This window comes from Hippocampus guttulatus, chromosome 1, assembly GCF_054856545.1.
Source record: "Hippocampus guttulatus isolate MCC_2025c chromosome 1, RoL_Hgut_1.0, whole genome shotgun sequence".
In the NCBI taxonomy this organism is placed as follows: Eukaryota; Metazoa; Chordata; class Actinopteri; order Syngnathiformes; family Syngnathidae; genus Hippocampus; species Hippocampus guttulatus.
The window spans coordinates 17,546,634-17,571,759 of NC_141261.1; the positions used below are offsets into that span (position 1 = coordinate 17,546,634).

Sequence of the window (25,126 nt, forward strand, 5' to 3'; positions counted from 1 at the left end):
AAACAGTTAAAAGATAGACGCAATACAACAACAATAATTCCACCAACTGGCTGAAAGGTGATAAATATTTCTGGTAAATTTTATAAAAGCACATATGAAGTAATTAAATGCGTTAAAAACAGAGATTAAATTAATCTTGGACTGGCGGCAAGAGTCATCATTTTGCCGTCGGCCATGCGTTCATATGTATGGGCGGCACGGTGTTGGACTGGTTAGCACGTCCGCCGCACAGTGCAGAGGTCCAGGGTTTGATTCTGGGCTGTGGGGTTGGCATGTTCTCCCCGTGCCAAGAATCCGGTTTCCTCCGACATCGCAGGTTAATGGAACACTAAATTGTCCCAAGGCGTGAGTGTGAATGGTCGTTCTTCTACGCGTGCCCTGTGATTGGTTGGAAACCAGTTCAGGGTGTACCCCTCCTGCTGCGGCTGGGATAGGCCCGGGCGTTGGCGCGCCCGTGGCCCCTCGCGAGGAAAGCAGATCAGATAATGGATGGACGTTTTTAAATAAATAAATTAATAAATACTTTCAAAATGCACCTTCACGTCGGTTGCCATTTAGGGTCGCATCAGACCACTATATTCATAGGGGGCTCCTTCCAGAGACTTGCATAAATCTTAATGGACTGCTGCCCTGTTTTAACTGCAGGTTAAATAATGTGCACTAAAGTCCTGCTGACCACTAAGCATCCATTACAGCCGTTGCGGCGGTCAATGGATATTCACATCTTCACACACAGCAACAGCTGACATCTAGTGAAGGCAGCGTACTATGAGGTTTACATGAAATAGACAAGGACAATATTGATTCAACATTTTCACACACTTCATTTCATACAACACAGTTGAGGGACAGAGGCAGTGCAACATCAATAAATATGCATTCCAACAACTGGCCAAATAAATATTACAAAACAATAAATTAAAACGGGTTATAAATACAGATTAAATTATTATTGATAGACATGACTGGTGACAAGATGAGCGAGCAGCTATTTTTATCTTTTTAATACAGACGAGCCCTCAATGGGCAGTTTTGGTGTGGCATACCCTTTGAGATCTTAAAATGATTAAACTTCACAAATACAAAGCATTGAACAAAAATAATAACAGAAGAGAATGATTTGCAAATCATGTTCAACCTGTTTAAATGAAAATACCACCCAGACAAGATATTTAATGTTCAAATTGATCAACTCCATAGTGTTTTTAGCAAAACATCATCAACTTAGAAGTTTATGGTTGCAATGCATTCCAAAAAAACCTGGCAAAGGTGGCAAAAAAGAAAGTGTGCCTGTAATGGCATGGGGCTGTGTGGGTGCCAATGGCATGGATAACTTTAACACATCTGTTAAGGCACTATTAATGCTGAAAGGTACATACAGGTTTTGGAGATAACATATGCTGCCATCCAAGAAATTTATTTTTCATGGACGCCCCTGCTAACATTATTTCGGCAAGACAAAGCCAAACCACATTCTGGACATGTTACACCAGCGGGGCTTTGCCGTAAAAGAGTGTGGGTCCTAGACTTGCCTGCCTGCAGTCCAGACCTGTCTCCCATTGAAAATATGTGGCACATTCATGAGACTCCGGACTGTTGAACCGCTGAAGCTGTACACCAAGCAAGAATGGGAAAGAATTCCACCTACAAAGCTTCAAGAATTAGTGACCTCAGTTCCCCCCAAAAAAGGTAATCTAAGACAGTGGTAAACATGACACTGTCCTAGCTCACTTTGGAACATCTTGCACCCATTAAATTCTCAGTTAATGATTATGTGTAAAAAAATAAATAAATAAATAAAGTTTATCAGTTTGAACATTAAATATATTGTCTTAAATGAAATATGGGTTGAACATGATTGGCAAATCATTGTATTCTGTTTTTATTCATGTTTAACACAATGCCCCTACTTCATTGGAATTGGGTTTGTATGTCCAATAAATATTCTGCAGTGATATCTTCAGAAACGCCAGATGCCAGTTAAAGTGACCGAAAAGAAATGAAAAGAAACTCCCTTAATTTCCTTCTTAAATAGGTGACATTTTAGGTGTGACAAATGTTGAATGTTTTTTTATCTATTGCATGTGAAGGCATTAGCCCACCAGAGCTCCCTCATAATAATATTGTATTTTAAAACTGATGCAATGATGGGAGACCAAACTGTGATTTGCCTTTAAATGTATCCAACACTGAGGTAAACGTGTCAAGGGGTGTACATGTACACTAGAGGTCCTGATGGAGATTCAAGTGGGAAAATGGTTGGGAATGTTCCTCCATGCCTGACTTAGCATGATGCCTTTCAGCAACTAGTCTCTGGTAACGGGCCTGCATCTGGTAATCTGGGTCCACGTTGACCCAGCTGTTGGCGACCCATTTTAGGCCGCGTTTCACCGGGCAGTCTCCATGGAGTGAATACTCATCCAGCTCACCCATCCAACCTGAGGAAGGCAAAGGACAAGGACAGTTTTCTTTTTTACACAATTGTTTATTTTCTACACTCAGACACACACACAAGAAAGTTGGGTGAACTCCAAATTTCAAATCAACAAACCAATACAATTTTAAATTGGACAATTGAAATGAAAAGTTTTGCCGCCGTGAAAACTGTCTCTCTAAAAGTCATTGTATGCCAACTCAACTAAAACAGCTGAAGTAAGTAAAAACAACTCAGCAAATTGTTTTGGAGCAAACAACTCACTTTGTTGTGCTAACTAACATTGGTGCCATAAATGTCATTAATATATATATACATATATACATATATATATATATATATATATATATATATATACATACTGTATATACAGTATATAAAAGCTTGAATTACTGTTATAGCGCAAAAAAGCCCCAAAATACAAATTGTGGTTTCTCAGGGTGCTCATGTACAACGTGTGAGTACTTGAGCCACCACTGCAAATGGGGAACACAAGACACCAGCTTATGCAATACTTCAGATACAACGAATGCAAATAGGGTGGAAAGGGGGGACTTCCGACAACTAGGTTCAAACAACACATGATCGTTTTAAATGCAGTGCTAGGTTCAATGGACAAGTGCTTCTATTCTTGACCTTGGCCATCAGAGAGATGGTTGTACAAGAGGAGTGCCGTCCCAGCAGTGGGCTTTATTCTCAGGTTCCCTCGACCACAGGTTTTCTGGGTGTCTCTTAAATCAACTCCATCTTGGACCAGTGCCTGTATCACACAAACAGCTGTAAGCAAACAATTGCCGCTAGCGTAATTGATTGTCGTACCACTCTGATAATTTGCTAAGTATCCGATTCCTGTCTTGCATCAGCACCATCAAAATTCATTTGATGGTCAGCTGTCATCATTTTCTAGTGCTGCGATTGTTTAGGAACAAGTCTAGTGGAACCTTGACTAACAAATATGTGCCTCTCAAAACAATTTTCTCCATTTAAATGCCCCCTGTGGCATTTTTGTGTTGAAAAAACCCCCAAACTCCATTATATTGGTTTTCTGAAGCGTACTTAAGCCGAAAAAATACAAAACAGGCTCATTTAGGTTGACCAGTCTGCTACATGCTCTTGTGAGTGTTGTCATTTTGTATTTGTTTAACTGTGTGCTCCATTCAATTTTACGAGCCGCTATCATCCTCTCTCTTGAGGAAGAATTCTCACCAGTTCATTGTAGGTACGGTTGTCGGCCACAGGAAAGGTGGTCTCACCTCCTTCCTCGACAGAGCTGAGGTAGATCAACACAGTAAGATACCTGCAACAAAATGAAAAATACAACATAGAATCTTGATCATTTATTTGAATGTCTGCTACTGTGATAGCATTACTTCAAGAATATCACGGGACAAACACCTGCAGGAGACCTCTGTTAGCATGGACGTGTTACCCGCCAGTTGCGTGTGCGAACAGGCGGTCTCTTTATGGGGAGGACTGCTGTCGTGATGAGCATCGCTGAAGTCTCCGGGCTCAAACCGAAACACTTGCAGTAGCTCACTCATGTCAACCAATGCGGTCGGCAGACGTGTCAGGCTGTTTACTCTGAGTAAATAGCAGAGTGAAATTGGAAAGTAAATAAGGTCTATGATCAAGCGTGTAAGTGGAGGTACCTGATTCTCAGTGTCTGCAGCACATGGTGGGATCCTGGGCCTTGATAAAGCCCGGTACGTTTGCTTCTCTGTTTGAACTGATTCCGGTGCTTCCCATTTTGCTCTTGCCCCGGTCCTTGGGACACATCGTAAACACGCTTAAACTCTTCAAGGTTGAGCATCCCTGTAAAAGGACACATGTGGTCCATTAGTGAACAAACACTTGGCTGCCAACTCCCGCTAAAAGCTGTGCCTCACTGTTGTATGGTGTTCCACAGGGTTCAATTTTGGCACCCGTGCTGTTTTCCTTATATTTGTTGCCCCCGGGTTCTATCTTAAGAAATCATGGTATTTCCTTTCACTGCTATGCAGATGACAGTCAAACCTATGTCTTGCTGAACAAAAAGGACACTTTCTCCTTCGGGCCAATTATGTCCTGCGGGGAGGAAATCAAGGCCTGGTTGGCAGTAAATTTCTTGGATTTCATTAGGGGTGTTCACACGGCACACATTTGCTCCGGCGCTGCACCGATGTATTTTGTTGCGATATATTTTACACCGCAGCAAATTGTGTGGAGCGTTCACACATACAAAGCCGCTGAGCGTGTCAGCACCGGCACAGCGTCGGTGCAGCCCGACTTGCGTTCACACGGCAGTTTCTGCAGCGGAGCAAAACGACAGAAAACAAATGAGCTGTCGTGTTGGTTCTTTTTAAAACGTATACACAACTCAAGCAACTACTGGACAGGCACGTGCTTCTCCTTCTCGGTCTCCGTGCCTTCTGCTCGAGAGTGACCGCCCCCGATAACGTAAATCAACGATGACTTCAATGACACTCAGAAAAGCAAAAATGTAATGCGCCAAACAGAAAATCAAGAGAGGAAATCACAAAATAAATTATATAGGGGTCGGGGGGTTGTGAACACACAACAAAGGAACAAACTACACAAACAACTCCGAGACAGTCCAGTCTCCTACAAAAGGAAAGATGTTACCAGCCAAGTCTTGTGTCTTTATTAAACAAATACATGACAGAGCACGAAAGCAACACATTCTCGCCGTACGTAATCAACTCTTCACAAGCATTTGCTCTGGAGCAAATTTAACCCAGTTGCGTTCACACGTGCAAATTTACATCGGTGCTGCTTCGCATACGAGCATTTGCTCTGGAGCAAATTTTTAAACCACCTCCCTGAGGTGGATCAAATTTGGTCCGGTGTAAGCTGTTTTCCGGGGCTACGCCGGAGCTAATTTGCACGTGTGAACGCTCTACTGGGGCAGCCCCGGCGTAGCACCGGACCAAATCTTGCCGTGTGAAGACCCCTATTGAAAACAAAAGTTATGGTTTTTGGTCCCAGCGGCCCTTAGACACCCCATCCTGTTGACTTGGGGCCATGGCACCTTATAAAAAGCCAACAGTTTGCAACTTGGGTTTTAGATTGGACAGGGTTGTTGCTGGTCCCTCTCTCTGGAATGACCTCCAACTGAACATTCGGCAAACCTCCTCGCTGCCCATCTTTAAAACCCGCCTCAAAACTCACTTGTATTCTTTGGCATTTGACTAGGCATGACTTAGATTTGTTCTTGGTTTTGCTGTTCGGTGCTTGCTCTTTGTTACTGATTTGCTTTACTGTTTGTGGTATATGTTAATTGCTCCATGTACAGCACTTTGTATGCAGCGATGGCTGTTTGAAAGTGCTCTATAAATACAGTTGAGTTGAGGGATTTTAAATTGGACCGGTTTGTGGAGTCTGCTGCGTTTGTGTTATTAAAATTTAATTAATAATTAATTGTTCATTTCTTTTCTTAATGTATTGTTTTCACTGCCTTTGCTATTGTATGCCTGATTTTTACAGCAATGGTTGTTTTAAAGTGCTATATAAAGAGATTTGTGTTGTAAACCACTCAATGAATCTCCCTGTTACCATGAGTCGAGCTAAGTTGAACTCTAACATTTACTCTCTACAAATACACTCCTCATAAAACTGTTAGGGATATTGATGATGTCAAAATTTGAAGAAAAAAAAAGCTTAAATACCGATTCTAACTGAGATGAGAAGCACTGCCATGGAAAACCTAACTTCAGGCCTTACCACTTCAATGCCACAAACTGCAAATACCGTACTTTTGTCTTGGGCCACTGTTAATCCTGATTTCATCATGTTTCTACCTTTTAAAGCTCCCCATCAAGATAATTCAACTTTTGCTCTTCATAATTTGCTGCCCGTCTTTATCTATAAGGGGCTCACTTGGATCATGCTTAAATTATTTAAATGACATTTATAAGTGCACTCAGTTTCTAACATTATGTAAGAAATAAATGTGTGTGAGTGTGGGCGTGCGTGGTTGTTTGTCTCTGTGTGCCCTGCGATTGGCTGGCAACCAATTCAGGGTGTCTCCCGCCTACTGCCCGAAGTCAGCTGGGATAGGCTCCAGCACCCCCCGCGACCCTAGTGAGGATAAAGCGGTTCGGAAGATGAATGAATGAATGAATGAATAAATTCCTCTTTACTTCCGCAAGTATATGAAAATGATGCACGTTTCCATAATGGGGGAAAAAAACAACACAAACGCAATGAGGTAGCAGAAGCACAAACTTTTTGAGCAGGCTTCCAGTCCAGTGAGTATCTGACGCAGGTTGTCCGGGCTCAGCCAAGTCCCATCTCGAGAACGTGAGTGGCTCACAATCTGGAGAAGAAGTCAGTATTTGCTTCAGAAATCTTTTAGCTGCTTAAGGGCTTTCTTCCATATTCCCACTGAATGTAAATGGCAAGAAATCGTTTTTCAATGGTCACCTCCTGCTTCTGCAGCAGCCCATCTTGGTTGAGGTCCAACAGACTAAAGACCTCCTCGGTGGTCAGAGATAGCAGTGGGTGGTCTGGCTCCCCTTGCCCCCAGCTGGGTGCTGTCATCTGGCTTTCCATCAGACCCTTAAGCTGAGCCAGCTGCACCACCACTCGACACTCCTCCTCTGACAGGAAACCAGGCACCTCTGACCAACAAATGTGGAATAATAAACCTTTGCAAGCAGTGGTGTGGGCCGCAAATAACGTTATAATTAACATGTGGTTATCTGGTACTGGGAATGCATTTACGTATTTGTTTCATTCGTTACACCTAACATCCACAATATCAAGACAGTCTGTAAAATGCACAGAAACTTAAAAAATATTATTCTGGTTGTAGTGTGCCCTATTCCACAATAGTACTGCATCCAAGTGACATCCTAGTTGTGCATGGTATTTTCGTTACTTCAGTAAGTTACACAGAAGAGTGAAAAAAATAATGCTTAACAGTACAGTCAGATATCACGGCAAATACAATAAACATACTGTATTTAATACCGCTCAATCAAAACTGAACAAGGCAGAACAAGTTTGATGAAGCCAGTGGACTGGATTTGACTGTATAATTTCACGCAATATTTTTGACTGTGTCTTCAGTTCCAATGGTAATTCAAAGAACGATACAATAGAATAGTTCTTCCATTGACTTGATTTCCATTAGGAGAGACTGGAAACATTCACTGATCCCTCTTAAAACAAACTAACAAACCACAAGGTCCCTTTGCCAAATACACAAGTTGGGAAATGTTCACATCCTGACCAACATGTCATCATCGCAAGACTGGAAAATGCAAATAGAGTACATCCCATCAAAAGCCATGAATAGGCTGATCTGGCACAGAGAATCAAGAATACTGAAAGCATATTGATAGGCCAATTCGAAGATTGAATGTAGTTAAGTGACTCACAAAAAAGTTTTCATAAACAGTGATAGCTTGAAGTGTCAGACCATTAAAAGGATTAATTTCAAACTGTCCAGTCAATGTAAATGGCTGTGATTGGGAGTGGTGTGAAACCTTCAGTGCAAAAGTAAATGATAAAACAGTTTTGCAAGGAAGTCTATAATGCACAGGTGTCAAAGTCAAGGCCCGGGGGCCAGATCTGGCCCGCCACATCAATTATGTGGCCTGCGAAAGCAAATCAAACATGCTGAATTCCATGATTCTTGCTAATATATATACCAACATTTCTAACTCTCATATGTAACAAATAAGAGAGATATTGTCAGCATTTTCTTGTTGCCAAACACCTCATTACACTAACTTAAACAATAGTTGAATCAACTGTTATTCTTGACTTCTTTATATGATTTCAGTCATAATGGCCCTTCAAGGGAAATGGTCACTAAAATGTAGCCCGTGACGAAAATTGGTTTGACACCCCTGCAATAAAGACTCAGATTTGCTCAAGGAACCAAACATGAAATAAAGCACCGGTTGTGTGTCTGTTCAACACACTTCACACTGTCGAAGCAGTGAATATGTGTACTGTAATATAACGTACACTCTATTGTAAACCCTTTTGTTTCCCATGAGCCACCTGTGGTACAACGTGTTGCACATTCAAAATAGACCATGGGGGGTGATGACTACCGGGGAGGACTAACTGATTAAGAAGGGCAAGAAATAAGAAACAAAACACCCATGATGTGCCCCAAAAGGATCTTGATAAACTTCAGATTGTACAAAATTTGGCAGTTAGATTAGCTACAGGGTGCCCTTTTTCAAACTGATGTTGTCATATAATGCATCAGAAGCTATTCTGGATGAAAGTCAAGGACAGACAGTGCTGTGTTGTCACTGCCAGAAAATCTGACCTCCCACAGACCTTTCAGTCTGGTCTCTAAACTATGAACTGCCCTCCTGTAATAGACATGGACAAGCCTCTAATACACTAGTGTCAAACTCAAGACCCGAGAGCCAGATCTGGCCCGCCATGTCGTTTTATGTGGCCCGTGAAAGCAAATCATGTGTGTCAGCTTCCATGATCCTTGCTAAACTCTGTACCAAAATGTCAAATTGCCATGTGTAATAAATAACGTTGAGATTTTGTAAAAATGTTGATACCCTGTTTACACTCACTTGAACAATAATTAAACAAACAACAAATGAAGAGTTGACTGACAACAAACAAATAATTGACTGATTTCAAAACTTGTAATCCATATTTTTTTGTGTATGTGTACAAGTAATAATATGATGAGATGATTTAGTATTTATTCGGTTTCATTGTCCAAATGGCCCTCCAAATTGCCATTGCCAAGAACTTAATGCACTTAAAAATACCAAGCCATCTCACACTGGAACACTACCTCCACAAATGATGTCAATAGTCGTTACCTTTAAAACAAACCTAAACAAAAAAATCTGTGATCTGTGGCGAAATTATTCTAATTATTCTAAAATGATTGAGTTCTAGTTATCCACTTGTCTATTTTTTGCTTGACTCCTCTGCTTCTATCTTGACAGTTGTTGAATTGAACATATTTTGACTTGATCCGACTGTCTGACTGTCTGTGCTTTGTAAATGTACCAATTGTTATTGTTAAAGTTGTATATTAATTGTGAGTGGACTCCATCAAGCAATGGTCGAGACTAACTGGGATCTTGAACTAAACAAACAAAATACACTGACGCTCATATCTGTTCAACCAATCTAATGAGTGACTTTCTGTTTCCTCCAACACCACTTCGGCCCGATGTTTACGATACACTCCACAGAAATAGAACCTTTCATCATGGGCCCTGCTTTATGCATTCAATCAGATCAGCTCTGCACCCCATAAAGATCTAATCGTGGCGAGACGGAGCATTTTTCGTCATATCTGCCAATTGTCTCAAAGGCTTCAGGATGCTTGTACAGTCAGCACCTTGTCTCCCACGTCTCTTCCACTTGGTCAATCCTTATTGTGCAGCCAAGCCTAATTGATGTGGACAACTGATATGAAATAAGGGAGACGGAACCCTCCATTTCTACCTCCCTTTCCAGCCGAGAAAGGAGGAAAGGAAGTGGCTCCACAGCAGGACAATGGCAAATTTGATTGAGGCCTAATCTCTCACATGTGCACACACACACCCACACACATCCACACACACTGAATTTAGGATGAGACATGCTCAGTCTTCTGGAAAAGGATCTCCAGGACGAGAGGGTATTGAGGTGTGTGTGTGTATGGGCCGGGGGGGGGGGGGCAGTGCTGTGGCCCAGGCTTGTACCAAGTCAATGCGGACAATGGGAGCCACGTAGCTCCTCTAGATGCGTCCCCTTTCCATCAGAGATAGGATTTTCCTCTGCTCTCTTTTGGCACTCAGCTGCCTCGACAGGTAGGCACAAACTAACGCTTGCATAGAGCTTGTGTTTGTATTGTTGAGTTAAATGTTTAGATGATTGAATTGAATTGAATACAACTTTATTGTCAAATGTGCTGTGTGTGTAACTGTATGTGTAATGTGTATTTCAAATCATGGGCAAAACCTGTGGTTCTGGACATGTCAATTTGTCACAAAGAGTCACATAAAGAAAGAACAATGTAAGTACTGTATCTTTAAATTGGTGGTAAATACTGATAGTGTAAATCTGTAAGGCCTTGGGACAAAGAAGAGGCAAATTACACCTAGAAACCACAAAGCACTTACCAAATAAGAGAGGTTTCAGACTGAGCGTCTTCATCTTATGTGTTCTGTCCCACACAAGGGACACCGGCTGAACGTGTCCGACCTAAGACGCATCGTGAATAACAAGGGCAAGTTAAATACACATTACACACACACAAATAATTTGGATCTGGCTGAGGTGTTGTCGCTGTTGTCTTGAAAGCCAACCCAGCACGAATTCAAAGTTCAACAGTGAAGTTGGGTCTAAAGCAAAATACGAGCAAGGCTGCAAGTTACAACTGAAACAACCGAATTTTTTCAAGAGCGTTTCAATGCAGTTCACCTACCCTGATCCCCTCAATTCGAGATAGTCGGAAACTTTGCTCGTACTCGCGGTGCTCCCTTGGACGAGGCGCGGGGTGAAGAGGACTTTCCCCGTCGCCGACACTTGACGAGGACGGCCGATCACCACTAACAAGATCCCTTGGGCCGTTATTGTAGTGCACGTAAAGCAGCAAGGCGATAACGTTCAGGATGTAGACGTGAAAGAAGACCATCACCACGACGAAGTAAGCCCGAGAGCAGATGTTGCTCCTCTGGACCGGTAGGCGAGTGGCGCGTAACGACTGCATGTCGGATGATGAAGATGCAATGCCGCTGACACAAGAGTCCTCATCATTCTGTAGATTTTCCTGAATGTTTTCCATGTCTACTTCCATCTAGGGACTTTGGGGGCTGTTTTAAAGATCAATACCGATGTGCGTAACTTAGGTCTGTCTGGTAACTAGCCTGAGGCTTAGCTGTCCTTGGCTGTTTCCGTGAAAAATAACACACAATCGTAGCTGTTGTTTTGCACAAATGCAGACGTGAAAACGCTTATTTTCTCGAGCTAATGATTTTTTCATCATTGACATAATCCTTCTCTAACTAGCTCGTGTTAACCTGCTCCCCCTGACAACCTGCATAACAGGACGAACATACGCACGACTTCCGGTCACAGCAAATCAGACAGCGACATCTGTCGTTCAATACTAGGCGCATCTTTGCGTATTAGTGCCATCCACAAATAAACCGGACCATGACATTCTGTTTTACATTACTAGGAAGCGTGATGGTCTGTTTTCACTTTTAACACGCGACATCTGGTGTTCGCAGAAACTGCTTTCTGTTCAAATTTGTCTGAAACACTCGTAAGAAAGTGTCATAGAAAGTGGATAAGCGCGAACACTGAGCGTATAAACGAACCGCCGGTTCCGGTTTACTCTATACCGGAAATCGCGCACACATATCACGCAAAGGCGCCTGGGGTCTAGCATGAAAGGGTATTCCAACCCAGCGGCAAGTAAAATATTGAACAGTTTTCCACTATTTTGTGTTCTTACCCTGATTAAGCCAGTATAGTCCACTTGGATGTTTCAGAATTGTATGTAAATACTTTACACATTACACTCTAAACTCAAAATCAAAATCCAGTAAATTCATTTCATTTTTCTTGTATAATAGGACAACGTAAAATATCGGAAAGAATTAATATAGCACGTTTCATGTACAAGACCATTCAAATTGCTTGACATAAAACAATAGAAGCACTCCAGATATATAGACAAAATATTAAGGCATTACACAAATCATTAAAAAATCATCTAAAATAATTAGATTAAAATGAAAGCATCCGTCGAGATAAATTAGATAGCATCAAATGGGGATTAAAACAAGAGAATAAAGGTGAAATTCGTGAGAATGATAGTGAACACGAATGTTTTCAGCCCTGATTTAAATGAACGGACACTTTGAGCTGACCTCGGGTAGTCAGGGGGTTGTGATACCCCATTAAACATACATTAAAATAGTAAATGATAAGTGCAACGGTGGGCTAAAATAAATCACAGGTGTTGTGCTGAAGAAGTAGTCTGGAATAGGTGTGTTTTGAATCTGTATTTGAAGAGTGTTAATGATAAATAAATAGTCCCGGGGTCAGATGAGTGTCAAAGTGCAGTAAAGTGCGGTATGAAAAGAGAGGTTGAGCAATGGGAAATCATTTTTAATTGTATCGTAGTTCGTAGAATTTGTGGGCTTTGTAGTATCCTGGGAGTGAGCAGGATCCGGCGTAAAAACTGCCAAACAAATCATGCGAGTGACCTGCATTGGCGACCCTGAAAGTCACATCAATTGCAATTATGCAATCAGGCCACATGAGAGCGACAAAAGACAGTTTTTGTGGCTTGTGTCTCGTGAGCTACAAGAAGCAGACTGGAAGATCCCAAAGTAAACATAAGAGGTTTGACATGTTTGTTCGCACAGTTACTTATTGCTTTTCGTTCCCCCCCTGGGCGGCTTAGGTCGCTTTGATGTTTACCAAGTTCTCTGTGTCCATATCAATAAATTCGCCCTTTCCCTCACAGTGATCAGCCCGAGAGGAAGGGTATTTTGGCACGATCATTTCTAGAAATTTTAATCGGCAATGAAGTTTGTTTTCGGTTGCATCTATATTATCTTATCCATTTGAAGACTTTGCAGTTATGACAACTTTTCGCTAAACTACCGTATTGTAACACTGTATCTGTTTCTTGTATTTGGTGACGTCATAGAGAGGGGACGAGCCAGGTTGGGGAATATTGGCTCCGGCAGTTAGTCTGAGTGTTGAGCGCATGGGCATGAGTTGTGGCCAACAGTAACTCTGATGAATGTGTGTTATTGCTCTTTTTGTTATTAAAAAAACGACAGAGTACATCGGCGACTACGTGCATCCTTCTTTCCGTCTTGAAGGGCATTACAGTATACAGTATTGAAGGTGATTTTTTCCCCTGATTTTGTGGCGCCCCTAGAGGCAATAGCGCAAACAGTGGACCCCAAAGACTCGCGATTTGGATTCACCTACTTGTGTTCCCCTCACCACCACCACCACAATATTTATTCATTTATTGGGGGTGGGGGGAACCCCTCATTTTCGTGTAAGCGCTTTTTGAAAGGTCATCCCCATATTTTCCAATATTTTTTCGGGGGGGGGGGGGGTATTTTTATATCTTTTTACACTGTATTGATAATAGACGTCAGTCATAGGCAGATTTTCGACATTCGCGAGGTGGTCCAGACCCTATCTCCCGCGAATCACGGGTGTCCCCTTTATTGCCTAATGGGCGAGCATTTTCTTGGATCACGTTTATGGCATGTTTTTATTTTTCACAATGTGTGCGAAACATGTTGAAATGTCATGCTCAAGGCCCCCCAGTCTGAGAAACATGACACAAAAACTTTAATACATTCATTTAACCAACATGCATTTTCCGTGTTGGTTAAATGGTTAAATATGGAATTTTACACCTTTGTACAGCAGCCCAACGCCAAATTCAACTTGACGGCTGTAGGTTAAAATGTTTTTGCCCACATTTTCATACCCTGAACAAAGTGATGAATAATACGGTTTCATTTGCATATATCTACATGTATTATTTCTGATTTAGTTTGAGGTGCATTATAAATAGGACTGGAGCTTGGGGGATCGCTCATTTCCCCCATGGCACCCTCACGCCCTGCCCCCTGGAATGAATCTGAACCTCATTCTCTCGTTCAACAATTGAGGATGGAAGTCTGGGTGACACACACACACATGCACACACGCACGCGCACGCACACGCACACGCACACGCAATTTCCCCGGATGACGTCGCTGGCCACCTCCACTTGAAGGAGACAGGCACACACAACACAACAGCGGCTGCAGTAGCAGCAGCAGCAGCAGCAGCAGCGATATGGCTGATCATCACCGACCCGGGCGGCTCTGCTTGTGAGCCCAAATCAGGAGAAAATATGCGTCACAGCTGGCCCCCCATACACCCTCTCCGGCGGTGGGACCTGGCGTGAGAGATCCTGCAACACCACTTTACCGACGGCCCATAGGCTGTGTGCTGCGTTTTGTTGCAAAGTAGTTACTGGACTCGTCGCAGTGGATCAAGTCGAGCGTGCTCCGGCGTGGATTACCATACACGAGGGGAACAATAGTCTCCCACAGCGGAAGTAGGACCAGGTCAGTTGCGGGCATATTTTAGTTTCTGTTCGATCTCCTCTCATTGCTGATCGTGCTAACGATAGAGCAACTTAGACATGAATACTTGAACGTTTCACCTGTCATTACAGGTAGATGTTTTTAGTACACGACAGCGCACCTATGTTGGGACTCTTGTTCGAAACCTCTCTGCACTGAAGTGTCAATACTGTACACTGTTATTACGTATGCCCACGTTTCAGAGCCCGGTCATAACGAGTTTGAGATGTTGTGCTGCATCGAAAACTGGATTCGGAGAAACTTGCAGCCAGCCGGTGCTGCGTAACTTTAACTATGCCCTGTTCGGTTCACCTTTTTCCGGACAGTTGCGTCAGGAAAGCACGGGGTGATAGAGGAACCAGCCGAAGCACAGGGCCCGGAATGTCGACGAGGGATCTCTCGTCAAGCTTGGTCAGTCGTGAGCCAATGGCACATTGAGTCCCACGAAATCAATGCTGTTTGTCAGATTGATTTCCGGGGGATGTTGTCGTGACAGTGGAGGTTCATATTGCGGGGTGAATGCAGCAGAAGCATGGGGTTTTAATTTTCGGCGGTCGGTCTCTGTGGTTGATTAATTATTTAGATAAATCTCAATGTGCGTTTCTTTGTCAATATATTGCCCTTTGCGCTAATGCAGCAGGATAGAACTTGTTCGTGCAGTGCAATACAAAAACATCTTTAACGAGCGATTTTATAACAGGTCGAGCTGTAAAAAAAAAAGGAAAAAAACCACGCTTTACGGAACACTTAAAATAACAGCAATACGACAGAACACACAAGATACAGGTTAATCGTGATAATCAGTTGCTTCTCATTGAACTGGACGGTCCTGCATTCCTGTGCTCTGCTTTTTATGATCACGGGGAAGTGATTTTGGTGTTCTCATCAAAATCACTCAATATAATGTAGTAGAGTAGTGGAACTCTAAGGTCTTATAAGTAGCCTAACATTTGCACACATACCAGTACAATGACACATTTATACAGCAGACACATTTTGCCTTTCTTCAATCAAAGCTAAGAACGGGCTAGTTGCAGAATAAATGTTACCCTTTTTTCAATCATTATGTGTGCGGTTGGATGTTGTCAAGCATAAAATGTCCGCTGTCATAGTGAAATATCAATTCACATTTCAGAAATTCAAAATATATCCGTTAAACAGGCCACATTAAGTGCAAACGTGAGCCAAAATTTCCACCTTGTCATTGTCCACCCTGTCAGCAAGCGTTGCTACAGCATACGTTGCTGTTTGCACATATACAGTGTCTGCTTGCAGTTATTTTATCAAAATAAGTGATGGAGCTTGACAGACATGGATTTTTAAGAGCAAAATAGCCACTTCTTTTCTGTGATACTGACTCTTTGCAAAAATAAATAAATAAATAAATAAACATCTACCCGCAAGACCACAGACATAATTGTTCTGGCCAAAACACATTAAGCCACTAGTATGACACTTAAAATGAAAGGTGTGTGACATAATGAGAAAGCACATAATGTACAGTGTTTCTTTTCAGTTGGGAGTTCGCCATACAGGTTTACTTCTGAACCAACGCAAGAGTGGCAAAGACCGTGATTTAATTTTATGTGTTGACATCACTTTCATTTGTGTCCTTAAATGAAGCAAATTGTCTTCATGCACTTTGCCTGATAAGTCTATCAAGCAACCATTTCATTAGTTATTTTATTTATTTTATTTTTTTAATGCAGGATTGAATATACGTTAGGGTGGCCCGGTGATCCAGTGGTTAGCGCGTCGACCTCACAGTGCAGAGGTACCGGGTTCAATTCCAGCTCCAGCCTCCCTGTGTGGAGTTTGCATGTTCGACCTGGGCCTGCGTGGGTTTTCTCCAGGTACTCCGGTTTCCTCCCACATTCCAAAAACATGCAGGGAAAGGCTAATTGAACACTCCAAATCGTCCCTTGGTTTGAGTATGAGCGCGGATGGTTGTTGGTATCTGTGTATCCCGCGATTGGCTGGCAAGCGGTTCAGGGTGTCCCCCGCCTACTGCCTGAAGACTGCTGGGATAGGCTCCAGAACCCCCCGCGACCCTTGTGATGATGAAGCGGCTCAGAAAATGGATGGATGAAGGATATATGTTATGTGACTGAGAAGATACGCAAGAGAGATTAGAAAATGTGGGTAGAATGCAGTCCTGGCTAGAATATCTGACAGCGTGAGTATTTGGACATGCATTAGTCATGCATCCTTGGTCTGCTGTGACAAGCCATTTTTGTGGGTGCTATTGAGGACCTGTTCCACGCTGTCTGATTCAATGTGCATGCGTGCACACATTCTTGTGCAGAGGAATTCTTGTTTGTGAAGTAGCCAGGCTCAGGAACAGAATATAGCTGACCAAAACTTTGTATTATGATCCCTGTGAGAGTGTCAAATGTGCAGCTAGATCAGTCCCTACTTTCTTTCTTTTTTTTTTGTATCATTAGCGGGCCCAATTGGCAGAAGAATGCAACGATCATGTGTTGCAACATTCATATACTCATTTGGGCGTGTGTATGCATGGTGAGAAGGGTGATGTGGTTGGTGATGTGGCGATACTTCTTTTTTTTTTTTCTTCTTTTCACTTCAGAGAGAGAGTGCGGTTCCAGTATGGGCCGGTAACCTAGCAATCCAAATGGTGTGTGTCCTGAATCAATCATGCAGCGTTCATCCCCTGCCTTCCTCGGGCATGTGCTACTTCACTTCACCTCTGTCCATCCATAACACCGCAAACACCCACGTTCAGTGACGCACATGGTCAGGGCGATTAACAGAGACAGCTAAACAACATAGGGCAATGTTTTTGATGATTTTATTTCAGCTTTTAACCTACAAACCTTTGCCCGCCTCTGTTTTATTGTTCCATTTGTGCGGCACAGCTTCCGGTATGTATTCGCCAACAATGCACCAAGTGCCTGACAAGCAGAGTGTTCAAATTGCATGTTTGAGACTCCATCATCTGGAGTGGCCCTCTGCCCCTACCAACCCCCTCGTTCATTTAGTGGGAGTTACAGAAGTGTGGTTTTCCGGGTGTCTGTGGCCTGTTCATGCTGCAGCCTGAAGCCACATGTCTTTTCCCCACACACACGGAGGAGCCTGTGCTGCTCTATTCGTTGACTCCATCCATTCAATACACTTTATTTCCACAAACAATAATTTCTTGACTTGACTAAAACTGAAAATGTCTTCTATATATAATAAACCTTCAGATGAGTTGTGTGTGTATGTGAAGTGCAGTGTAATTAGATTCCTGCTTCCATTCGTGTCGATGCTAATTCATCACAGCAAAGATGAAGATTGACAGTGAATAATTAATTACATCATTATTGTGGGACAGCTGCTTTGCCGATATGTAACATGTCTATTGTTTACAATTTGGGGTTAATGGCATGGTTGCATGAGGAGAATCTAATCTCCTCGTCTGAAGAGTATAGTCTGGGAGGACATGCAAATGACGGGGGAGGGATCCTGGCTAATCCTTGGGTGATATGAAATTATGTTATCTTGCCCCGCTTTTGCTCTTTTGTAATCCTTTCTTAAGCGTAATCGAGGTGCCAAGTATCCACAATTGGACTAAACTTGAATGTTAGCTGAGAGTACCTTCTTGTGGAAAACAGCAATCGTCATGATTGGGGCTCACAGGGTTTGAATGCCCTCGCAGCTGAGCATTGGCTGTCTCTGCTCGGTCTGAAAGACTGAGCCTGAAAGAATGAACAGCTTTTGTTCCATCCTCTGAGGTTGAACACAAAGAGAAAGGCAATCTGCTTGTACGCGTGTGTTCCGTTGTGTGCTTGTGCGTGCATGTTAGCTGCTGAGCATTTATGGATGAGACAGAAGAAGCACGAAGTGGATGGATACATACAAAAATAATCTGCTGCAGCGGCCTTGAGCTCCAGGCCAGTGACGCAAAGTACAAGGAACTAGCACTCAAAAACAAACTTACGCACACGCACGCACGCAATATGAATTGTTTATTTCCTTCTGGATGATACTACACAGCGCTGTACCAGAACCACCAGACACTTAAAAATGGTCCAACCTCTGAAAAAGCGTCCCCACAATTTCACTTTTTCTACACTTGCACAGTTATTGTGTCAGCTTGTATAAATGCTAATTATAAATGGCTGTAATCAAAAAACTGAAAACCGAATCGCTCGAATAACTTATCGCCAAATTGAAGGACCATTTTTCCACATGACTGCAGTCGCACACACCCGATGACAAGGTCTGCACAATAACCGCAATGCATGAGCAAAGAGTCCATAAAAGATGTAAAATGTCCAATGTTTGTGATCATTTCACATTCAAAGAGGATGAAATGCATACCACAACAGCACGTCCAACACAGCAAAATATCGTTGTTAGCTCATTTAATCATGCCTACAATCACTAATTGGAACGTGTCGAAATGCCACCGCAAGTTATCAGAAACACAGGGCTACCAGTGCCCTTAATGATAATAAAATAGACACGGAATGGACACATTCGTTCACGAGCTGCTGATGGCCACAATTCACGCAGAGTACTTTACCAGTGGCTAATGGGTTCAGGGCAGCTGTGGCATAAACGTCATATTTGGTGGTGGTCTAATGTATGTGTTAAACACTTAATCTTGGCTATAGTTAGAAAATATACTTAAAATATGCTCCACACCCATAACGCTGCTTTATCTACTGGAAAATGTGGTTACATCACTGGCCACAATATTAGGTACACCTCCACAGCTAATATTGAACATTATTTTCTGGTTTACTTACCGTCCCTTACTTTAACCAGTACATTCCAGGCTGTCCACAGACTTATAAAATTTCATTCAGTTTTTTTTAAAATTTATAAGGCAGACACTCTTAAAGACCTTAACCTTTCTTAACCAGTTAACGGCCAGACGACGCCACACTCGTTCGCTGACGTCGACGTCACTCGTCAAGGCAAGGCCATATGCTTTCAAGGCACCCACACCCTCAAGTTACAGACACTGCAGTAGAATGTGAAGATGGCATGATATCAAAACAATCACGTATGTGACAAACGGACAACAATACATCTGAAGTTCACACACACACACACACACATATATATATACAGATTCCGTTCAAACCCAACTACAGATTTGACAGCATTTGCTCGGAATGGACACATAAAAACTTTCAAGGTGTCCCGCAAAACTTTCTGTAACTTTGTGAGAGCTCACTTTTTTTTAATTCACTTTTTTTTTTCCAGCCATGTCAACTTGGGGGGCTCCGTAAGTGGAGGTGCAAGTGTTAGTCATAGGCTGGATGGCCTTTTCATTCGTTGCTGTCTTTCTTTGTTATTTTTATATCAGTGGGGTTGTCTCTCTCTCTCTCTCTCTCTCTCTCTCTCTCTCTCTATCTCTCTGCCACCCTGTGCTTTTTAACCTGCTATGTTTGCACTTGGGATATAACAATATCCCATAACAATGGGAACTCATGCTGAACAACCAAACACAATCATCGGGAGCCCAAATGACTGCTGAAAATGTACAGAGACTGCATTGCTGTATATTTAATGTACAATGATGACAAGTGGCTATATGGCGGTTTTAATTAATGAGCACAGTAGGCATGACTATGGCATGATGATGTTTGTCCCTCCTCAGGCCTCCGGGTGCTGGTGTTGCACCTGAGAACATGGACCGGATGAAGATCATCAAACGGAGGCTATCCATGTCTTTACGCAGTGCTCGACCTGTTGATGATTCCCTGTCTGAACTGGCGGAGCAGATGGCTTTGGATGAGTCATCAACAGTCAGGGATAAGGGTGAGACACACACACACACACACACACACACACACACACACACACACATGCCCTTCTACCAAGCGGTCCAGTTCATCTTGCCAAGGTCTGGGCACCAAGTCGGTCGGGGTGGTTGAAAGTTTCTATTATAGGTTGTGTAGATGGGATGGCGATTGCTGTGTGTGCTTTGTCCAAGTGCGTTTTGAATTCTTTCTTTTCAGCACATGTTTTGTGATGACAAGACAAATAAAACTTGATGGATGGATGTGAAATTGTCTTACAGCAGAGTGCAAAACTTTCACACAAATTGACAGATCCGAAGCAAGAGCACTGAACTGCACTTGGTGGAAACATGCCCTTTATTCTTACTTTCCTCGTAAGTCACCACTCAGGAGCCTTTTCAACACATACAAAAGCAAATAAAATGTTGGTGAAAGTGAAGATACAATTGTTATAACAGTGTTGTACCTTTTTATTGGTCATGTGTCCACATGCATTTCTCATTTCACAAATCATCAACATGCAAGACCTAATCTGAGCTTTTCCCATTTCACGGCAGCCTTCATCCCTCACCTTCATTGCCACCTTTTCAATGTTCATTTGTCTTGGACTTGGATTGAAAGGAACAGCGTGTTTTATTCACTCACAAATTGTGCTCTCTAAATTTGAAGCTGAAGGAAAGACATTGTGGTTCTCAGTGTTGCCATCTGCTGGGCATTTTGAAGGACTGCACTTGTGCCATCTCAACTGCCTCACTTGAGGTAGTGCGTGTGCGTGTGCGTGCTTGCGTGCGTGTGTGTGTGTGTGTGTGTGTGTGTGTGTGTGTGTGTGTGTGTGTGTGTGTGTGTGTGTTCAGCCATAATCTGGCTCCCAACATAAACCAGGTCAGAGTGAAGGAATGTTTCTCTTTGTCTTTCCTCACACTCTGAGAAATTGATAAAACAAGGAGTTAAGTCTCAGTGTGCACTTATAGTCTGTCTGTATTTCAGGCAAATGATAGCCGCGCTCCAATTTGTTCATACACAACTTGGTGGCTATAGATAGAGCATTATAGTTTCACCGTCACCACATTAATTTAACACCCCCGTTTCATATTTCTTCTAGCAGTCTTTTGTCTCGATAGCCTATGTTATTTTCAGTCAGTTACAGGGAGCAACGGAGGCACTGAGGAGAAGGGCAGTCGGGTGGAGTAAGTGACGTAGATGATGGGGGGCCGTTAAATTTTGACCAGTGTACTGCATCGTCTAGTTCCCATCTTTCTTCCTGTCACCCCACCTGCACACCCATTTTGCTTGATCCAGCGAAAGTGAAGGAGTGGTGAAGCATTCCTCCAAGCTTACTCAAAGTGCTAATCAGCGGCAACTTGGAGGCTTTTTCTGGCCTTGATCCCCCACCTTTTTCTTGGAGGAGATTTGGATCGCTGAATGGGGGCTGTGAGAAAATTGTGTGGATTTCAGGCTAAATGCTAAGCCTGAATGTACAGTGGTGGGGTGGAAGAAATGAGGGATTATTTAAAATTAAAACAGGAGCTGTGTCATGTGGCCTAATGCACACACAATGATTTTTAATCATGATGAAAATTGCGCAGACATGACATTTTCCCCCACATAAATATGAGTTATTTCTATCTCAGTGTATTTTACAGTCGCTATTCTAATCATCCTATACATTTTTTAGTTCTACCTTTGATGCCTCTTGGGCATAATCCTGCAAATGTTTTGATGTGCATGTTTCCTTTGTCACTCTACTTCTCAGTTTCATCATCCTTTTGCTCAATACTATTCCAATAGATATATGCAAGGGTGCACATAAAAATGTTGGTGTGGTTCTCAGATGAGCACCAGCGGTTGTTGTTTAGTGCTCTTATTTTTTTCCCCTTACCCACCTACCTCATGGATATGGATAATATGAAGATTTACAACACATCTGGGCAAAGTAGAGCATGCTGGCCCCATCCGGCCTGTCCACAGTCTTTGCAGCCTTTCGGAAGTCAAACCAAAATGTCAAACTAAAGTACGTGCTGCTTTTATTTCGATGCACATGTGTGTTAGCAGTGCAAACGAACATGAACAGCCACTTGGTTTCAGTGTTGCCAACGTCAATATACAGTATTGTCACATGTGACTTCTCTGACCATTCTAGCAACTATTTTTGAAAAATATTAATAGCACTATCACCAACTGTGGTCCTCGGGTTAGTAACAACCTCATGTTAGCAGTAAACTTATTTCCTGCACAGTGGAGGGAAGAGAGGACTTTGCCCTGGTAATGATTTGGTAGCCATAAGAACAGCGAATACTGCAGCGGTTTGTGCTCACTTTTTAAAATGTGGACACTGGCATGTGTATGTTTTCTGTGGGAATGTTTATTAAATAGTAATTTCATTTTAATATATGCAGATACATCATTTTGATGTGACTGATTTAATTGTTTCCTACCAGTTTTGACTTTTAATTTTCTAATTACAGTACAAGCTATACCAGAACGAGACACATGGTGGTACAGTTTAGTGTTTTGTTTAAAAAACGACAACATTAAATTAATGTATAACACAATTGAGTTCGCATATTGGTGTGGCCCTCCTTTCAGTTCTTCCACATGGCGGCTTCAAAAAATTAATTGCCCACTTATGACTTGTTATGTGAGAAAAGTTGAGATCGCTAGCTGATGTGGCATAGTTAAAGGCAGCCAGATCTTTTTTTTTTTTGAATCACAGACCATTTTCACGTATTTTGACGGACCGTCAAAGACGCGGTGCAACAAGACTGAGATGACGGTCCCGTCCGTCCGTGGTAGCCTTGCGTGGCTGTCCGCCACGTCCACCACCGCCACTGATTCCGTTCACGCTGCTCAAGTCAAGCTGGCCACCATAACGTTTGTTCATACTATGCAACGCGACAACAACTTAATAATAAAAGCCTCACAATTCATACTGTCAATGGACATCGATGCCTTCGTTGACTTTTATTCTGAAGTTAACCTCAGGAAGCAATTGTTGTGGCTGCTAATCACTGATGTGTGGCTGCAATATGCTTGGAACGCAAATGCAATTTAATCTTGCGCATGTGACTATTTTCAGTACACTTGCGCACCGCTTATGTGCACTCCTGAATATATGCCTCCCAAGTAGCTATTATCTTCCACGTGTACATCCTATCCCAAAGTGTTCCTCCAAAATGCCAGTTTGATCTGCTACATTTCCCTTTTTGTCTTTTTCAAAATCCCATGTTGTTTCTTGATTGTGAAGCTCCTCTCCCGCAACTGTTCCCTTTCTTTTGTCCTTCTCTTTGTCTTCTTTGTCTTTTAATGGCTTGTTTCTCACCTTTTCTTGCTCTCTTTCTTCTTTTTCTCTCTCTCGCTCTGGCTGCTCCTCTGCAATGGTGTGCTTCAGAGCTGATGGTAGTGAGCGGCATGCATCCTGCCTCCCACAGTGCTCCTTCCTTCCTGCGTCAGTATGCCGGTCATCTGGGCCACACTGCCCTGCGCAGAGAGCCCGGTGGGGGGCTGGAAAGAGACAGAGCCTATTTAAGCCTCTACAGGACTGGATCTCTGGGTACACGCGCGCGTCCGCACACACACACACACACACACACACACACACAGAGTAAAAAGTACTTATTGGTACTATGGTTTGCTTACAGCTTACATTGTGACTGCACAGCCAATAATGCACATGAGGCTGTATTGTTTTCAGTCGGTTAAGAGAAACAATCATGCTGGTAACTGTCCATAAATCCATTTTCTACCGCTTATCCGGGGTCAGATCGCAGGGGCAATAGCCTAAACAGGGAAGCCCAGATTCTTCTTCCAGCTCATCCCAGGGGATCCCAAGGCGTTCCAAGGCCAACTGGGTGACATAGTCTCTCCTGCGTGTCCTGCCGGTGGGACATGCTTGGAACATCTCACCAGGAAGGCATCGAGGAGGCATCTTAGTCAGATGCCAGAGCCACCTCATCTCCACTCTCCCCGTTAACCATGCGATGTTGCAGAGGCGTGTCAACCAGGACAACCTCACATCATCCAGAGTCTTGAGAAACTACAGGCTGATCTCATCCACCCCCGGGGCCTTGCCACCAAGGGGCTTTTTAGACACCTCGTTGACTTTAACCCTAGAGATAGGAGAGGCCACCTCAGAGTCCCCAGACTCAACCATAAGAGCCAACTCACCACCAGGTAGTGATCAGTTGACAGCTCCGTCCCTCTCTTCACCCAAGTGTCCAAAACACATGGCCACAAATCTGATGACATGACCACAAAGTCAATCATTGAGCTGCGGCCAAGGGTGTCCTGGTTGCAAGTCAACATATGGACACCCTTATGTTTGAACATGGTGTTTATTATGGACAGTCCTTGACGAGCACAGAAGTCCAATAAGAAAAAACACCACTCGAGTTCTGATCGTTGGAGCCGTTCCACCCAATTATGTCCTTCCAGGTCTTACTGTCATTGCCCACGTGAGCATTGAAGTCCCCCAGCAGAACGAGGGAGACTCCAGAGGGAGCACTCTCCAGCACAACCTCCAAGGACTTCAGAAAGGTTGTGTACTCTGAACTGCTGTATGGCACATAGGCACAAACAACAGTCAGGACCCATCCCCCCCACCATAAGGTGGAGGGAGGCTACCCTCTTGTCCACCGGTGTGAACTCCTATGTACAGGCACTGAGCTGGGGGGCAATGAGTATGCCCACACCTGCTCTGCGCCTCTCACATGGACAACTCCAGAGTGGAAGAGAGTCCATTCCCACTCAAGAGAACTGGTACCAGAGCCCAGGCTGTGTGTGGAGGCAAGTCAGACGATGTCAAGTCAGAACTTCTCTGCCTCACACACCA

General features: G+C 43.1%; 2 protein-coding genes across 7 annotated transcripts in view; one reads left to right on the forward strand and one right to left on the reverse strand.

The window, feature by feature from the left end:
* Window positions 1-804: 804 nt before the first annotated feature.
* On the reverse strand, window positions 805-11,801 carry LOC147210725 (transmembrane prolyl 4-hydroxylase-like). Its single transcript, XM_086115484.1, has 9 exons — window positions 10,848-11,801; window positions 10,543-10,624; window positions 6,857-7,053; window positions 6,659-6,749; window positions 4,084-4,246; window positions 3,830-4,015; window positions 3,641-3,731; window positions 3,071-3,194; window positions 805-2,438 (listed from the first exon to the last, which is right to left on the reverse strand). Exons 1-9 carry the CDS (start codon window positions 11,217-11,219, stop codon window positions 2,224-2,226), a joined length of 1,521 nt encoding a protein of 506 aa, XP_085971610.1. The 5' UTR covers window positions 11,220-11,801; the 3' UTR covers window positions 805-2,223.
* A 2,373-nt stretch (window positions 11,802-14,174) lies between these two features.
* Window positions 14,175-25,126, forward strand: part of LOC147210726 (cyclin-dependent kinase 17-like) — a 50,561-nt gene continuing 39,609 nt past the window's right edge. For 2 of the 6 annotated variants that reach the window (XM_086115497.1, XM_086115514.1), the window contains exons 1-3: window positions 14,176-14,524; window positions 20,157-20,317; window positions 23,687-23,848. In XM_086115497.1, the coding sequence (XP_085971623.1) occupies window positions 20,188-20,317; window positions 23,687-23,848 (292 nt within the window). In that variant the 5' untranslated portion in view covers window positions 14,176-14,524; window positions 20,157-20,187. Of the gene's footprint in view, window positions 14,525-14,868; window positions 14,954-20,156; window positions 20,318-23,686; window positions 23,849-25,126 lie in introns of all 6 variants that reach the window. The other 4 variants (XM_086115506.1, XM_086115521.1, XM_086115538.1 and 1 more) reach the window with 4 other exon arrangements.

Coding starts and splice junctions, on each gene's coding strand:
- LOC147210725 (XM_086115484.1), bottom strand. CDS start 11,219: ATGGAAGTAGACATGGAAAACATTCAGGAAAATCTACAGAATGATGAG. Junction 10,625..10,847: donor CTCGAATTGAGGGGATCAGG/GTAGGTGAACTG, acceptor GATGCGTCTTAG/GTCGGACACGTTCAGCCGGT. Junction 3,732..3,829: donor CTAACAGAGGTCTCCTGCAG/GTGTTTGTCCCG, acceptor ATTTTGTTGCAG/GTATCTTACTGTGTTGATCT.